This window comes from Drechmeria coniospora, chromosome 02 (assembly GCF_001625195.1).
Source record: "Drechmeria coniospora strain ARSEF 6962 chromosome 02, whole genome shotgun sequence".
In the NCBI taxonomy this organism is placed as follows: domain Eukaryota; kingdom Fungi; phylum Ascomycota; class Sordariomycetes; order Hypocreales; family Ophiocordycipitaceae; genus Drechmeria; species Drechmeria coniospora.
Window position 1 is genome coordinate 7,590,784 of NC_054390.1, and position 17,598 is coordinate 7,608,381.

Here is a 17,598-nt window from a genome sequence, read left to right on the forward strand (position 1 = left end):
ACTCCGTACAGTAAGCAGCAAGCTGGCAGTTCCACTTATTTGTTCAAGCACCTGTACATTTTCATTTAAGTACAATGTACAGAGGATATGCCCACGTTCTCCGTGCTGTAGGTATTAATTACTTAACTACTTACATCTAAGTATGTACGGAGTACATATTACGTATACTCCTCCAGTACAAGTACGCCTACAAGTACGCTGCGTTCTGCCTGTGGTAACCACACCTCTACGCTAATAGTAATTAACCACTAGTGCTCTGTACAAGTACTGTACACAAATATTCTGGCATTCCGCGCTAGTAATATTAAATAAATACAGTATCTATGATAGGTCAAAGGCACAGCACTACTACTATTACTGCACAAGTGCAGTGCAAGTACGGAGTATTACAAGTACTTAAGGACTGCTACGGAGTAAGTACTACAGTAATATTAGTACTAATAATACTCCGTAAAGCGACAAGTGACCAAGTACACCTATAGCCAGCTCCTCTTCCGCAGCCTCGTCACGCAGTCAATCTTTTTTTCCTCCTCCACCTCCCCATCGCACCATCTTCCCCATCTTCCCACCAGTCTGCGGTTTCACTCGCTCCTCCAAGCTGCAACACCGCCTGCCTGGCGGACGGCCTTGTTCCCTCAAGGTTCAGACGAGAAAATCCTTGGGCGCGACGCGATGAACGGCTTCACGGCACCATTTGGTGGTGCGCCGCCAGCCTCGCCTTGGCAGGAACATCACACGCCTGATGGCCGAGCTTACTTCTACAATTCTGCCACCAAAGTCACGCAATGGACCAAGCCCGAGGAGATGATGACTCCGACCGAGGTCAGCCTTACCTCACCCTCTGCTTGTTGACTGACTGTCCTTTCGCTTTCCCAACCAACATGCTAATTCCTCTCAGCGCGCCCTGGCCGACCAACCGTGGAAGGAATACACCGCCGAGGGCGGCAAGAAGTATTGGTACAACACCGAGACGAAACAGAGCTCTTGGGAGATGCCAGACGCCTACAGGAATGCCCTCGGCTCCCAGGAATCTCGAGGCTCCTTCGCCGCGCCGCCCTCGTACGGCCAGGGTCAGAACCAGAGTCAGAGCCAACCCCATGGCCAGAGCCACCACCGTCAGGGCTACCGCGATAGAGGTGCCCGTGAGCCGCGCGATTCTCTGCCTGACAGTCGCCAGCTGGCTCGGGCTTTTGTTCCCGCTACCGACAGCGGCCCTGAATACGCGACCAAGGCGGAGGCTGCGGCGGCCTTCACCAAGGCGCTCAAACGCAGTGGAGTGCAGCCGGACTGGACTTGGGAGCAAGCTCTTGTCGCCATCGCCAAAGACCCTCTATTTCGAGCCCTCAAGTCGCCAGCGGCAAGGAAAGTGGCCTTTGCCAAGTTTTGCGAGGATGCCATCGCCCAGGAACAGGAACGCGCCAAGGACAGACTCGCAAAGCTGAGGGCCGACTTTGAGACCATGCTCAAGCGTCACCCCGATATTACCCATTCATCTCGATGGAAGTCTGCTCGTCCCATGATTGAGGGCGAAACTATCTTTCGCTCCACCGACGACGAGAATGAGCGCCACCAGTTGTTTTATGAGTACGTTGCACAACTGAAAGAGGCACACATAGCGCGTCAGAAAACAGAGCGAGCCGCCGCTCTGGATGGACTGACCGAGTTGTTGTCGAAGCTCGGCATCACGGCCTACACTCGATGGTCCGAGGGCCAAGAGATGGTTTCTGCCGCAACCCACGGCCATGCCAAATATCAGGCACTCACCATGTTTGACACCTTGACCCGATTCCAGGATCATATCAAGTCGCTGGAACGTGACCTGAACGAGAAGAAGCAAATGGACAAGAAATCAAAGTACCGTCGGGACCGCCAGCACAGAGATGCATTCAAGGCTCTCCTCGCAGATTACCGACGGGATGGCCGTATCAAAGCTGGCACAACCTGGAAGAGCATTTGCCGCTCTTTCGAGAATGACGATCGCTACCGGAACATGCTGGGCCAGGCCGGCTCAACTCCATTGGAGCTTTTCTGGGATGTTCTCGCGGAGGAAGAGCGCGCACTTCGAGGACCGCGAAACGACGTGCTTGATGTTCTCGAAGTGAGTACTTTATGCGACGCACCCTCTCCGTTTTCTGTTGAAGATCACATGTTCTAACTCTTATCAAGGACAAAAAGTTTGCCATTGCCGCCAACACGACCCTCGACGAGTTCATGTCGGTGATGAAGGATGACCGTCGCACTGCTCGAATCGATCCGTCTACTCTGCAACTCATTTTTGAACGAGTAAGACTTATCCCATTACTTTTCCCATCCCATCAAATAGTATTCTAACTGTCTTACAGCTCCGCGAGAAAAGAGCAGCCAAGCGGGAGGACGAGAGACACTCCGAACGCCGGCAACAACGACACGCCGTCGATGCTCTCCGTTTGTTCATGAAACGCCTTGATCCTCCGATTATGCTCGGTGACACGTACGAGCAGGCGCTGCCGCGGCTGGCGAAGTCATCCGAGTTCCGGGCCGTTGCTTCAGACGAGGCTGCCCGCCATGCCTTTGATCGACACATGCACCGGCTTAGGGAGAAGGCTGACGATGGTCATGAGCATCGGGCTCATCGAAGAAATAGCCATGCGAGTGAGAGAGACTTACCTCGCCGCACTAGGGATCGGTCTAGAGGCGAAAGATCTCATCGTCAAAGACGTTCGTCTCGTCGTAGCCGCAGCCCAGAGCTTGACCCATATGAAGCGGATCGGCGCCGGGCAGTCGCCGAGAGAGAGCGCAACCATCGCAAGTCAACCATGGCTGAGAGCGTGCTGTCAAGCGATCGCGGCCGGCTTAGCCCGCCGCCGCGTCCAGACCGTGACTATGAACGCCATGGCCATTCGCGTCGAAGTGAGGAGGGGCATCATGCGCGAGACCGAAGAGAAAGGGAGGATGAACGCGAGCGACCGTACAGGCGATCTGTTGACACGCGCTCCATCGACGAGCTTAACTACGGAGATGAGCGACCAGCGGGCTCCACATCATCCAGACGCCGACGTCCCGACGATGAAGGCCACTCTCGCAGAGACTCGAGAGACTCCAAGGTACGTCTTGTTCTCAGTTCCCATCCCCGATGCAAGATCCACTGACAGTAAATGCAGAGACTCAAGACAGAAAAGGCCCAAGAGCCTGCTCCGCAGCGCGATGTACCTCAGCGAAACAAAACAACCCTCGCTGCCCCCAAGGCAACACAAGACGCCAGAAGCGGTAGCGAGGAAGGTGAAATCGAGGAGTAAGACGTTACGGTGTCAGACTTCCCTGATGGGTCCGCGTGCACTCCCAGCGCCTGCGTTGCCTTTACTGGCTTGACTCACAAATTCACAATGCCGCCTTTGGCATGTGATTGATGTCAGTTAGGGTAGTCGTGAGTCAAGACTGTCGTTTAGGATCTACGCGCTGTAATGGTCAAAGCACAGGAGGCGAGTGTCTTTGGTTCGTCACTTGCGTAGCTGGCAGGCAAGGACCGCCGAAAAGGACAGTGCAGTACATCGTAGTTGGAATATACGGGTTTATCCCTGAGCTTAGTTCACCACTGTGTAGGTGACCTGCCCACAAATTCGGCTTCGTGGTAGGATAGCAGGTACAGTCGATGGAAAGCGAGAGGCAAGCACTCCAGCACATCAGGACAAGAAACGTCTCTGGCGGCAAACTGCAGGGCAGCATGGCTGTTTAAATGATCCGTAAATTGTAAAAAGCAACAACGCAGCTACATCGCTCTCAAAATGCTTCCCGCGAGGGTAGGAAGCCGGACGGCAGTCATCCTGCTTGATCCGTTGTCCCTCGATCTGCAAAATACGGCGTTGTACGCATCATGACTGGTGGGTGCATCCAGGAACGACGGCACATGACAACTCAGTCGAATACGACACAAGTGATCGCTTTGCAGGACCAGACAACAGGGAATAGACTGCCGTCGCCATTGTTACTCGTCCGGATCGTCGTCCTCGCCGGCGTGACCCTCGTGGAACGCTAGGCCGAGCCCGTGCCTCGCGTCAGAAGCGTCCGCATGTGTCACACATTGGACGCTTGCCGATCCATCGTGGGAGGCGGGAGGAATGTGATGCCCGTATTTGCCCTGTTCAAGAGCTCTGCTGTCCTGGGGTCTCCTCGAGGAAGAACTGGGCAAGGGTTAGCAAGAGAGCAAACACCAAGTGTAAGGGGAAACGTACGAAGTTGCCGCTCATCTTCTGTTCTTGATCGAGCTGAGAGCCTGCCTTGTTGATACGAGGTCGATAGTTGGTAGGGTCGCGACGGAAAGTCACATCCAGGTTCTTCAAGAAGGTGTTGCAGCCGGTCAGGAGCGACTCGGGCTTGTTCGCATGAGCATTGATGCCGGGCTGGCCGTCGAACACGATGACGCGATCGGCCAGGTACGTGGCCATGATGAAGTCGTGTTCGACAACGAAGGCAGTCTTCTTGGAGTGCATGATGAAGCGTTTGATGACACGCGAAGCGATGATACGCTGTTCGGAGTCGAGGTAAGCTGAAGGCTCGTCGATGAGGTAGATGTCGGCAGGCATTCCCAGGGCCAGGACAATGGCAACACGCTGCAATTCACCACCGGACAAGTTCTTGACCTCCTGGTCGATGAAATCGTCCAGCTTGAGCGGCTTCACGACGTCAGTCTGGAACTGCGGCGACAGGAACGCCTGCTTAATCTTCTTGAAGAAGAGCTGGCGAACAGTGCCATCAAACTTGGGAGTAATCGTCTGTGGCTTCATGCTGATTCGCATATCGGGAACGGAGCCTTTGCTGTCAGGCTTGAGGGCGCCAGCCAAAAGGCGGCAGAAGGTCGTCTTTCCTGTTCCGTTCTCTCCCATCATGACGATAATCTCCGAGTCAGTGAAGTCGCCCGAGTCGATTCGCAGACTGAAGTTTCCAAGCTTCTTCTCCATATTTGGGTACTGGAATGCACGGGTCCTATCGACGGCAACGTCGTCTGCGGCCTCGGCGATGCGGAAGGTGAGAGACTCATCGCGGAAACGCAAGTTTTCGGTCGGTATGTGGCCGTCGAGGAAGATGTTGATACCCTCTCGGACGGAGTGGGGCATAGTGACGACACCGTAAATGGCAGGCTGACCGTAGAGGACGCAGATATAATCGGAGAGGTAGTCGAGGACGGACAAATCGTGCTCGACGACAATGACGTAGTCATCATCTCGGAGCAGGGAGCGGATGATTTTGGCGGCACTCAGTCGCTGCTTGACATCCAAGTACGAGGAAGGTTCGTCAAACATGTATACATCTGCCTTTTGAACGCAGACGGTGCCGATGGCGAAGCGCTGCAGCTCACCGCCAGAGAGCAGGGTGATGTCACGATCCATGATGTGGTTGAGTTCGAGGACTTCGGCAACCTCTTCGGCATTTCCAAGACTGGCACGGCTCTGGATCAGAGCACGAACGCTCTTCTCCGGGCCACGAACAGCTTTAGGGATCTGGTCGACGTACTGAGGCTTAACCACAGCTTTGAGATCGTCCTCGAGCAACTTCGTGAAGTAGTCTTTGCGATGAAGAGTGTCAGTCAACATTCGTCCAACTGTGCGACAAGGGGGACGACGGGGAGGGGACAGGGCGCACTCTGTAGTTCGGAGCCACGGAAGTACTTAATAACATCCTCCCAGTCGGGTGGGTTATCGTGACGACCAAGGTTGGGCTTCAGCTTGCCGCTAAGAATTTTCAGAGCCGTACTCTTGCCGATACCGTTCGTTCCGACAAGACCGAGAACCTGACCCGGACGAGGCATCGGCAGGCGGTGAAGCTTGAAGCTGTTGGGTCCATAACGGTGCGTCACCTGGCTCTCGAGGTTGGTCGGCAAGTTGATGATGGTGATTGCGTCGAAGGGACATTTTTTCGGGCAGATACCACAACCGATGCAGAGGGATTCGGAAATGAAGGCAAGCCGAGACTCGGGCGCGACTTCAATGCAAAGCTTGCCGCTGCGAACAACGGGGCAAGACTTTTTGCACTCCTGACGGCACTTTCGAGGGCGACACTGCGAAGAATCGGTCAGCTCGTTTGATCGAAGGCGCCCGGGCGTGCGCTGAGTTGGTGAGGGGGAGAGAAAGGAGGCAGGGCTTAACCGACTTTGTCGCTGTTGACAATGGCGATACTATAATTTCGACCGTCAGCAATGTTTTAGTAGAATTGCACTTCGGCAAATCGCATCACCTACCGCGTAAGCTTGTCCGACATTGTTACTGCTGCTTGGGCTGCTTTCGAGATAGGCTTCGGTTTAGGGTAGGTCCAGAGGCATGGAGATGGAGGGGTTGAAACGGTAGTGATCGATGCTTCTCTTGGGGAGCGGTATTGATGGGTCGCGGTGAATACCACGCTCGTACGACAATCCGAGGCACGCGGTGCGCTCGAAGGAAGAGGATAGGCGTGGCAAGGTCGAGGGGTGAGAGAGAGGACGAAGGCAGGGCTGGCAGCAATTTGTGTGGTGATTTACAGCTAAGGTTGGATGGTCATCAATTTTTCTCGTGTTGTGAATCGTCCGTCGTGCGGGGCAGGCATCGGGTGGGGTGGGGGGACAAGAGGGGTGGGCTTGAGAGGGGTTCTGGGCGAGCGGACACACCTGTACTCGCAGTTTATTGGGCAATTAGGGTTTGGACCGCCAGCCGCAGTAGAATTTAGTTGGCAGGACGCTGGACGAGACTGACTCACAGCACGTTACTCATACCACATGTCCTGTAATAGTGCGTACAGCTTGTGAATGTACAAGTACTTACGGATTCCTACCCAGTATTGAACATCTAACTAAGCATGTACGCAAGGCTCAAGCATATCTGCATGCAGCGACACCTACTACCTACATGTACTGCTCATCATGACTGCCTAACTTGTATATGATCGATTGGAGTAGGCAGTTTGTCTAACTAGTAATTCTCCGTCTGAAATATGGAATTGCAACTGCTTCCTTTCCATGGTAGCACTATCTTTACTCGGAGCCAGATAGCTGAACTCGAGCAATAACACGATTGCCTGCCTTAGAAGACCATAGTTGAATACTGAATGATTGTTGGAACAGACGTCATTACTGTTTCCTTCCGATACTCTACCTGCCCGACTCTGCAGGAGCGCCTTGTGGGCATTTGCCAGGGTACTCACCTACCGTTGTATGAAGTAATGTGTGTAATCATGAGCCCGGCACAGTAGAAAAGGCAAGAGCAGCATGACGAGAGCAGGGTGGCGAGTTCGTGATCATGCGAGTAGGACAGTGCCAATGTCGATTATGGTGCATTCTGGAGTACTCTTATAAGTACATCGCAGTTGTTCCAATACCTCAGCCATTAACTTGAAAGTAAGTACGGAGTATACTTGTTCTCCATTTCTCTTTATTTCGTAGCCCCACGGCTGTACTGTATTGGCCGCCAATGGCCAGGTACTGTATCATCGTGCAGTGACTTGGCGTTGGAGGAATAAGCAATTGTATATACGGTACGGAGTACTCCAGGTATGATTTGATGTTCAAGGGATGAAGTAATAATTATTACTGTACTGCCTATTGTACGAAGTACAGTACAAGCACATACATGTACAGTACACGTACATGAACTTTGACGATCTGTGCTGTGCTTGGTCGCACTGCAAGTACTTGTAGCGTACTGTCCATGTACGGTGTCTCGTACACCTACTTACAGTACACAAGTACTTAAAGAAATGCAAGTACGGAGTAATATACTGATGTAGACGTACTGTAAGTACGGAGAAATAGTACTTCGTACTTACTGTACATGTACAACTTCATGTGCTTGTGCGGTTGTAATATTAGTTGCACAGTACGGAGTACTGAGGTACGGACTTCACTTACTAATATACAAGTACTCGGTACTCCGTGCCGACCCAGCACTCAAGCTGTTGATAGGCTACTTGCGCAGCAAAGACAGGCTGCAAATATCTGAGCGCTGATTGGCTAGACCAACCGAGGAGCCGAACGGCTGGACAGTCCCGACGAAGGCCTAGCTAGGTTCCACGTTTGCTCGCAACCATCGTCGCCTCCATCGTCCTCCTCAATCCATTTGTCAGGTGCAGCGTCGTCATCGCGGATGCAGCTTGCTGGTAGATAAACCATATTGACGATGGCTTCTTCCATGGCTTTGAGGAACCTCTCCTCCGCCTCTTCCGTGCGTTGTCCTTCGCGCGCTTCCAATCCCTTCCCTTCCCTGCGTCGGCAGCTGACAAGGCTCAATTTGCAGTTCTCCCGACTCGCGCGGCACCAGGCTAGAGCTTTCTCGACGACGCGACCGGCCGGTGAGTAAATTTTCAATGGGTACCAGGATAACGCGCGAGAATTGCCGCTGATTAGGAGGCTGCCGCAGCTCGAGTGATCGCGAACAGCCCGCTCAGGGCAAAGGAGGCGTCGCCCTTTTTGAGCAACAAGTATCCCGTCATTGTACGCCGACGTCCCCGAGCTCGGCCAGACCGAAGCAAAAAAGGATTCCAATTGACATTGACCGCGTCATAGGATCACGAGTACGATGCCCTCGTCGTCGGTGCCGGTGGCTCCGGCCTGCGAGCCGCCTTCGGTCTTGCCGAAGCCGGCTTCAACACCGCCTGCATCTCCAAGCTCTTCCCTACCCGAAGTCACACTGTCGCCGCCCAGGGTGGCATCAACGCCGCCCTCGGCAACATGCACGAGGATGACTGGAGATGGCACATGTACGACACCGTCAAGGGCTCGGACTGGCTCGGAGACCAGGACGCCATTCACTACATGACTCGCGAGGCGCCCGCCTCCATCGTCGAGCTCGAGAACTACGGCTGCCCCTTCTCCCGAACGGAGGAAGGCAAGATGTGAGTTGTTGCATGGCCATGATAGTGGCTCCTCGGATTGGATTCCCGGCCCGAGCCCGAGTTCCGCACGTGCTGACACCTTATCCCGCAGCTACCAGCGAGCTTTCGGCGGCCAGTCGCAAAAGTTCGGCAAGGGTGGCCAGGCCTACCGATGTTGTGCTGCCGCCGACCGGACCGGTCACGCCCTTCTCCACACCCTCTACGGCCAGTCTCTCCGACACAACACGAACTACTTCATCGAGTACTTCGCCCTCGATCTCATCATGCAGGATGGCGAATGCCGCGGTGTCCTGGCCTACAACCAGGAGGACGGCACTCTACACCGATTCCTCGCCAACCATACTGTCTTGGCCACTGGCGGCTACGGCCGTGCCTACTTCAGCTGCACCTCGGCCCACACTTGCACCGGTGATGGAATGGCCATGGTCGCTCGTGCCGGTCTGCCCAACCAGGACCTCGAGTTTGTCCAGTTCCACCCGACCGGCATCTACGGTGCCGGCTGCCTCATCACTGAGGGTGCCCGTGGCGAAGGCGGTTACCTTCTCAATTCGGAGGGCGAGCGATTCATGGAGCGATACGCGCCTACCGCCAAGGATCTCGCCTCCCGCGATGTCGTGTCCCGATCGATGACCATGGAGATCCGCGACGGCCGCGGCGTCGGTGCCGAGAAAGATCACATCTTCCTGCAGCTGAGCCACCTGCCGGCCGAAATTCTTGCCGAGCGCCTTCCTGGAATTTCCGAAACGGCGGGCATCTTCGCTGGTGTCGATGTTCGAAAGCAGCCCATCCCCGTCTTGCCAACGGTGCACTACAACATGGGCGGTATCCCCACTCGCTACACCGGCGAGGTCATCACCGTCGACGAGCAGGGCAACGATAAAGTTGTCCCTGGCCTCTTTGCTTGCGGCGAGGCTGCCTGCGTGTCTGTCCATGGCGCCAACCGCCTGGGTGCCAACTCCCTCCTCGATCTTGTCGTCTTCGGCCGTGCCGTTTCCCACACCATTCGCGACAACTTCAACCCCGGCGACAAGCTGAAGCCTGTGGCAGCCGATGCCGGCGCCGATCACATCGAGGTCCTCGACAAGGTCCGAACGTCGGACGGACCCAAGAGCACCGCCGAGATCCGCCTTTCGATGCAAAAGGCCATGCAGACGGATGTCAGCGTCTTCCGGACGCAGGAGAGCTTGGACGAGGGTGTCCGCAAGATGGTTACCATTGACAAGACGTTCAATGATGTTGGCATCAAGGACCGAAGCATGATCTGGAATTCGGATCTCGTGGAGACGCTTGAGCTGCGCAATCTGCTCACCTGCGCGTACGTTGACCCCCCCCCTCCTCGTCCCTCCATTGTCTAGTTTCCCGGTCCAGCAGATCGGGATCCGTGCGCGAATCACGCAACTGACATTTGTCCTCCCTATTATAGTGTTCAAACTGCCACTGCCGCCGCCGCTCGCAAGGAATCTCGTGGAGCCCATGCCCGAGAGGACTTCCCCGACCGAGATGATGAGACATGGATGAAGCACACGCTCAGCTTCCAGAAGAAGCCGCACGAGAAGGTCGACCTGTCGTACCGCAAAGTCATTGCGACAACGCTGGACGAGGCAGAGTGCAAGCCGGTGCCTCCTTTCAAGCGTGTATATTAATCTTGCTTCCAGGAGCAGTGAGCTGGGCCAAAACGAAGATGAAGCAAGGTGGTCTCTTTTGTTGTAAGACTGCGATATCCGGGATTGGTAGAGATGGAATTGGAATGCTCGGAGACAACGAGAACGGAATTGGAGATGCCGTCCATTAGAGGGGCTCAGTCTCGCCGGCAAGTGTATTATCTCGAAGCCTCGTGGTGGAGGGCTGCTTAGAAATTGGACTGTTTCAACAAGGCAGGCTGCGGGTCAACTGGAGCAATGATGAATTCATCTCAAGATTTTGGTCCGTCTCCGACGCTGCTATCTAGTGGTAGGTTAGATCGCCCCATGAACACACAACACGTGCACAGCGGGCGCATCAACGACACAGCAGAGGAGGAGAAAGCAGTCACTGGGTATCAAGTGCTATTGCATGAGCGACTCCGTTCGCCTGCGAGTTGACGATGAGCCCGCAAATTGACGGATAATCAGTTGTCTTCATACATCTTCATGAGCTGCGCTTTGATGTTGGTCAGCTGTCGGCCGTGAAACTTGTCTTTGTTTTCAAGTGCGGCGACACGCTCCTGCAACCGGGCAATGCTCTCATCTTTTTTCTTGAGGGCCGCGCGTGCAGAGTCCCTGCCAAGTACGACGCCTCTCCATCGGCGCGCCGAAGCTTCGAGGAGCCGGCGGACAGACTGGAGAGCGCTGGGATCGATGTTCTGCGACTTCAGGAGAGCCATGACGTCTTCGGTAATGTCCGGGATGACGGCTTCCGAGGGACTGCTGAAGGGGTTTGGTGGCGGATCGGCCCTTGAAGTTGGTGTCTTTGTTGGCGTCAAGAGGTTTTGGGGGCGATTCGGCGCCTCCTCAAAAGAGACCGTCTTCTGTCGCTTGGAATTCGAGGGGGGGAAGAGGGTCCGAGAAACGGAGGGCGTTGGTTGACCCGTGGAATTCTCGTCGATCGTTCGGTCTTTGCAAGGGGTGGCAAAGACAGCCCATTCGCGCCTGACGTTTTCCACACTCATGTCGGCCAGCTGGACCAACTGTCGTTCCTCATCCGGTCCCAGATCGCCGAACGGGTCGTCGTCATGCTCGTTCAGCGCATTTCGCTTCCGTTTGGAAGGCGTCGGAGCGAGTGTTGTTCCCATGCCGTCATGCACCCGTGCCGGTATGGATGCTGATGCGAAGGTATCGGTCTTGATCGAACCACGGTCAGACAAGTCGCCGGCGGCCTCCTCAGTCTCAGCCTCCTGATGGTGACGCCGGCGGTTCGGCGTGACGCAGATTCCAAAGGATGTAAGGGGTCGTTGGATCAAAGTTGGAGTCCTGGGCCTCGATGGCGTGCCATTCTGGGCGTCGGCGGGTATCGATCTGGCCGAGGGGGAGTGTTCCCCGCCAACGGAGGCCTCGTCTCTCCAGAGGAAGAAGTCGCAGTAGGGGTAAGCCGGGCAGGTGTAGAAGAATTTACCCCGGTTGGGACCGTCCTTCTTCACCTCGCGTAGAACGGCCCTTTTGCAGGGTTCGCAGTTGCCTGTTGCAAGTTGAGCATGTCAGCCTCGATCCATGACCGCGTGGGCAGGTGAGTAGGAATCGTCCATCTGACGGTTCCACAGCGAAGGAGACGTTGTGGCTGGCTGGCTCAGCCGGCCGCCGTCCATCGGAACGTCATCATTTGGCAACGTACACCAGCAGTGGCCGTCCAGCGATAGCCCGTCGGTGAGCTTCTCTAGCGAGGCGGGCGTGTCGAGTTCGGGTCGAGTACTGCGATTGCGACGGGTGTTCTTTCTGCCGCGTCGACGTGTCCTCGTCACGACCGTCTCCGAGGGCATGACTTTGAAAGTGGAGTTCCGTCGCCGTTGGCGAAATCGCCGCTCTATTTTGGGTTTACGCTTGGGCAACAGAGCAATCAATATGGAGTAGAGGTGGTGACGACGGATCGAGGTGCAGAGTGGGGAGGGGGTGGGGGGGCTGGTAGGTAGATTGTCGTCGCCCACTAGTGTCTCGGGAAGAGCCGCAGCGGTAGGGAATTTTGGTACCTTGCTTCCCCTGCACTACTAATCCATGCCGCAGCGCACTCACCGTGCTGCCGCTTGTACTATAGGTACATGCAGCACTGTGCAGGTCCGGTTGCAGAGGTTTTTAGTGCTGTAACGGCGGAACAACGACGACGACGACGCCTTCACCTTCACCTGAGCGAGTGGCCATCCATGAATAGGCACGAGCCGGCTGGTTCCGCAGAGCTGATCCAATGCAGTGTGAAGTATACCTCATACCCATCGATAAGTGATCAACAAACTCATTGACCCGTGATATACCCTAGGAAGGATGTCTAGGGAGCTCACTGGGTGTCGTGATCTGATGTTGATGAACCAGGTTCTAACTGCCAACTAAGCTGACACATCGTGTTAGTGCAGGAGTGTATGACGCTTCGGTTTGCAAACGGATCTCGAATCGAAGACGAGATCCTTTGTGCGGCAACAAGGATGACGGCGGCGTGATATGTTAATGGGGGCCGCGGCTCCGAGAATTAATGAAGGAGCTTCATCACTGTGAGCTGCTTAATATTACATACTAGGGACGCCCTAGTACTGCAAAGGCGGGAGTAGTGATATGCATCACTCTTTCTGCGCTTTCCAGCACTGAGAATGTGTCCGCTCTGAAACGTGTCCGCTCTGAAACGTGTCCGCTCTGAAATGTGCCCGGACTGTTTTCATTTCGTGCATTTGACGGATGTATGTACTCCGTAGATGTACACAAACAAGATATTACTACTTAGGTATCTACTTAGTACCCAGAGTAGAGTAATATTGCATGTACACAATAATTCGCATGTACCGGTGCTGGTCTGGACTCGAGCCATCGCCCCCCGCATGCAGTAAAAATATTGCATTTTGCTTTGCACCTGTCCTCCCAAAACTATTCAACCTACGAGAGCTCTATCATTTTTTTCGAAACCAACACTACGTTTGAAGTGGCATCTCCCTCCCTCGACCATCGACATCATAAATCAACTTTCATCTGGCTCTCGCTTATACGCGTGCTGAAGTGGCTCTCGTTGACGATGTGGTATTTGCAAGGGTATATCACGATCAGTCGCTTCTTTCCAGTGTTCAACGCCCCGCCAGTCGCTGTTTGAAGCTGTAAGACTTGCCTCAAACACCTCAGATGCCTCAACAACCTTCAGAAACTTCAGACACCCCGTCAACTTGGTCAGGCACCTTGGCAAGACACCCCAGAATTCTCGGGCAGCCAACCTTCCAGAAGGCCCGTTTATCCGCCGCCATCTTTCTGTTGACGGGCATAGAATAAGCGAACGTGTCACAGGACCGTGCCTAGTTGCTTTCTCGTCGTACTGCAAGAAGCAGCCGCATCGACGATGGAGCAATCGCCATGGCTTGCCTGAACAGGGCGAAAATAGTGTGCTGGTCGCCTGCGCCACGCAATCCTGGAGATTTTGGATGCTTGGATCCTGGAAAGCAAAAGTTGAGATCATGAGCTGGCAGATGGCGGATGGGTGCCTTGACCTCGTGGTGTCGCCGCCGCAGATGGACCAGACGAGCGGTGCCACCTACCTACTGGTGCTCCGGCGCAGCCAGTCGATGATGCCTGCTTACTTTTCGGCCCTTAGGAAGCATATTGGGTGATACAAAACGTATCTCTTGCCTATTTGGGTCCTCAACCTCGCGAATAGGTTGCATCAATGGATGGATTCACTCATTCACCAACATGGAGGGCCGTCAGCCTTGACCTCCTTGTACCATCCATCGTCATAACCACCACCCGCCGCAGAATTTCCCGAATCGACATTGCTATCGGTTGTTTCTGAACACGCTGCCATAAGATTGCTCAAGACGTCGGTGACGCTCTCGAACGTACAGAAACACACTGTCTCGGCGTGGCCTCCCTCTGGCATTTTGAAGACTATGCGGATGGGAGCCATCACTTCGTACAGTATGATTACAATACCCAGTTTGCCTGCGGTGTCTCGCAAATCAATACATACACAAATCAGTACATATGAGTCTCGTCGGACACCCTTTCCCCAAGGCAGGATTAGGAAGGCGAAAACGGCTGCATCTGTTAGCCATGAAGCGGACAGACCGGTGGACGATGGTCCGAACCCCCAACCGCCGAGATCAAGTATCCGAACACTCTCGGTCGATTGGCCGTTGTCCTCCTCATTTGCAGTCGCCGTACTAGACCCATAATCTTGAGTTTGGCCGATCGGCTTTGCCGAGCTGCCCTTCATGGCAATGGCCGCGTTCAACATCCGCGGCGCCATGTCTTGTCGACGGAGTTACTCGTCTGCCCCGCGGGATTCATGAACAAGATGGAGAGGATGAAAATAAATTGCTTGAAATTATGGCCAAGACATAATGAACCAATTCTCGGCAAAGACTCAGGATCCCATCTCCTAGAATCGAGGTGGCGGTACCGAGTCGGATGAGCTGGCATTCCCTACCTTCTGCAAGCTGCGAGGCTACCTGCCTCATCTCTGGATGGAATATCATCGAGAGTTCTCAATTCAAGAAAAATATATGAAGAACTACTTTGTCGAATTCACACCCCTCGGTCGTAGATCATTTTCCTTCCATGCACAACAACAGCAGTCGAGGCAGCGTGGATACCGTATTGCCAGCCCCTAGAGGACCGGATCGACGGCACAATTCACATTCAAACACGGAAATCAAAAAGACTCGGACTGAAAACGAATCTTAGCGAAAGACAGCTCATGTGCTACCATATCGTGAGCGGCATGGGGGTGCCTCTTGCCACTCCCGGTCCGGGCACCCTCTGGGGTCCAAATCACACTTTCGCGCCATCGCCGAACGGCGAATGACAAGGGCGTTGTGGTCTTTGAACAACATGAGTGCAATGTCTTTAGATTCAAACTAGAATCCATACAGAAGCTTCCATGCCATGCGCCTCGCCCTCGCACGCAAATTTCGGCCTCACATTGCCGGAGCCTTGCCATATCGGCGTTGCAATGCTCCCCCTCAGGTACGGCCAATTCCAGTTCTCTCGGACCTGTCGTGTTATCTCCGTTTCCTTGCCTACCTCCTACCAAATGATGCGAACGCAGAGCGAGCTGCCGCATAGGGAAGGTGACGGCAATTGATCGTCTTGACTTCTCGCCTCTCTTTCGGATCGTTGCGTGGACGGCTTCCCCTGAAGGACTTCATACGAGGTAACCGGCTTCAGGTATGTCAGTCTCGATATAAATATCATGGGTTGCTCAGTCTCGTTCGATATTCTTCTCCCCATCTCTTGAGTAGTCTCTTCTCTTCGTATTTGCGCCCCTAGTCCATATTCATTTCCCGCCCGCCCAGCATCCGGACTCGTTTCCATCGCGAAAATGAAGCTTTCCATTCTCATCGCCCTTCTACCCGCCGTCCTGGCTGCGCCTGCCAAGCGTGCGGAACCAGCTCCTCTCCTGACGCCGCGCGGTGCCGACTCGATCATTGCGGACAAATACATTGTCAAGTTCAAGGACGGTGCATCCATCGCGTCCGTTGATCAGACCGTCAACGCCCTGACTCAGAAGGCCGAGCATATCTTCAGCAATGCTTTCCGTGGCTTCTCGGGCCATCTCAGCAAGGATGAGCTGAAGACTCTCCGCCATCATCCAGATGTGAGCCCAAACGCTTCGGGTTTCTCTACCTACGGCTGCTCACGCACTGCAGGTCGAATATGTTGAACAAGATGCTGTTGTCACCATTTCGGCCCTGGTTACGCAGCCCGGAGCCCCTTGGGGCCTCGGACGCATTTCGCACCGGCGTCCAGGCAACACGACATACGAATACGATAGCAGTGCCGGTGCCGGCACCTGTTCCTACGTCATCGACACTGGCATCGAATCTTCTCACCCGGTATGTCCATCTTGATCCTTCTCGGGGCGATGCCCAACAGGTCGCTCGTGCCGGTTGCTGACCTCGGAGGGTACCAGGAGTTCGAGGGCCGGGCGTCGCAGATCCGGAGCTTCATCATTGGCCAGAAGACGGATGGGCACGGCCACGGCACGCACTGCGCCGGCACCATAGGCGCCAAGACGTTCGGGGTCGCCAAGAAGACCAAGATCTATGGTGTCAAGGTGCTAGACAACTCGGGGAGAGGCTCCTACGCGGGCATCATTGCCGGCATCGACTTCTCGATCCGGGACTCGAGGTCGCGCAAATGCCCCAAGGGCGTCGTCGCCAACATGTCCCTCGGAGGGGGCTTCTCCCAGGCGGTCAACAGTGCGGCGGCGGCCATGATCAGGGCAGGCATCTTCCTCGCCGTCGCGGCAGGCAACGACAACACCGACGCTAGCAACTACTCGCCCGCGTCGGAGCCGACCGTCTGCACGGTCGGTGCCAGCACCTCGAGCGACGAGCGGTCCGACTTCTCCAACTACGGCCCTGTCGTGGACATCTATGCCCCCGGCAGCGACGTTGTCTCCACTTGGATTGGTGGCCGCACGGTACGTCGTCATCACTGGCCAATGCCAGGCACCTGACTGACGTCCGACAGAACAGGATTTCCGGCACGTCCATGGCCAGCCCGCACATCGCAGGCCTCGGTGCCTATTTTGGCGCCCTCCGTGGCTTCTCCGACCCTCAGGTTCTCTGCAAACAGCTGCAGACGATCGCGACCAAGGATGTCCTTTCCGACATACCCAGCGACACTTTCAACCTGCTCGCCTTCAACGGCAACCCCCATGGAGAGGAGTAGGATGATGCTTCTCGACCGATATTTTTATTCGCCATCTCGCTGGGAGCAGTGGACGACGCGACGATGTGAATCATGGTGCAGAAATGTTGATGCTCGTACGAAGAAGGGAGGAAATGGAGGCAGCGTCGGCGCCTTTTTCTGTGGCACCTTGACAGAGGAATGAATGGGCGGGTAACACTCGTTTGGTTGCAATTAAACAATGGATTTCAACGCCAGATGAAGCATGTTTGCAAGGTGTTGGTGATGTCAACTCGGCCACGCCCATTGTACAGTGTAAGTAAGCGCTCGTGCCTCCCACCCGTGACCGCTCCTTGATCGGCGTTGTCGTTTCGTGTTGCTCTACCTCGTAGGTGTACAGTGTAATTAATATAATACTCTACAGATTGTGCCATAGGAACATTAATAATGGTAATTACATGTACTCCGTACGGAG

At 54.8% G+C, this 17,598-nt stretch overlaps 6 protein-coding genes across 6 annotated transcripts; 3 read left to right on the forward strand and 3 right to left on the reverse strand.

The window, feature by feature from the left end:
- Window positions 1–74: 74 nt before the first annotated feature.
- Window positions 75–3,275, forward strand: DCS_05203 (pre-mRNA-processing protein prp40; the record flags this gene model as incomplete). Its single annotated transcript, XM_040802509.1, has 7 exons — window positions 75–107; window positions 372–413; window positions 457–822; window positions 899–2,098; window positions 2,167–2,283; window positions 2,343–3,083; window positions 3,141–3,275. 7 exons carry the CDS (start codon window positions 75–77, stop codon window positions 3,273–3,275), a joined length of 2,634 nt encoding a protein of 877 aa, XP_040657542.1.
- Window positions 3,276–3,961: 686 nt separating this feature from the next.
- Window positions 3,962–6,231, reverse strand: DCS_05204 (translation initiation factor RLI1; the record flags this gene model as incomplete). Its single annotated transcript, XM_040802510.1, has 5 exons — window positions 3,962–4,135; window positions 4,209–5,539; window positions 5,617–6,031; window positions 6,124–6,148; window positions 6,212–6,231. The coding sequence occupies 5 exons, from the start codon at window positions 6,229–6,231 to the stop codon at window positions 3,962–3,964; spliced, it is 1,965 nt and encodes a 654-aa protein (XP_040657543.1).
- A 1,886-nt stretch (window positions 6,232–8,117) lies between these two features.
- Window positions 8,118–10,475, forward strand: DCS_05205 (putative succinate dehydrogenase; the record flags this gene model as incomplete). Its single annotated transcript, XM_040802511.1, has 6 exons — window positions 8,118–8,162; window positions 8,235–8,289; window positions 8,358–8,431; window positions 8,504–8,832; window positions 8,924–10,147; window positions 10,256–10,475. 6 exons carry the CDS (start codon window positions 8,118–8,120, stop codon window positions 10,473–10,475), a joined length of 1,947 nt encoding a protein of 648 aa, XP_040657544.1.
- A 464-nt stretch (window positions 10,476–10,939) lies between these two features.
- DCS_05206 (uncharacterized protein) lies at window positions 10,940–12,283 on the reverse strand (the record flags this gene model as incomplete). The annotated part of the gene is made up of 2 exons (XM_040802512.1): window positions 10,940–11,985; window positions 12,139–12,283. The coding sequence occupies 2 exons, from the start codon at window positions 12,281–12,283 to the stop codon at window positions 10,940–10,942; spliced, it is 1,191 nt and encodes a 396-aa protein (XP_040657545.1).
- A 1,889-nt stretch (window positions 12,284–14,172) lies between these two features.
- On the reverse strand, window positions 14,173–14,736 carry DCS_05207 (uncharacterized protein; the record flags this gene model as incomplete). Its single annotated transcript, XM_040802513.1, has 1 exon — window positions 14,173–14,736. One exon carries the CDS (start codon window positions 14,734–14,736, stop codon window positions 14,173–14,175), a length of 564 nt encoding a protein of 187 aa, XP_040657546.1.
- A 1,074-nt stretch (window positions 14,737–15,810) lies between these two features.
- Window positions 15,811–17,165, forward strand: DCS_05208 (alkaline serine protease; the record flags this gene model as incomplete). Its single annotated transcript, XM_040802514.1, has 4 exons — window positions 15,811–16,086; window positions 16,139–16,324; window positions 16,402–16,914; window positions 16,965–17,165. The coding sequence occupies 4 exons, from the start codon at window positions 15,811–15,813 to the stop codon at window positions 17,163–17,165; spliced, it is 1,176 nt and encodes a 391-aa protein (XP_040657547.1).
- Between the last annotated feature and the right edge of the window lie 433 nt (window positions 17,166–17,598).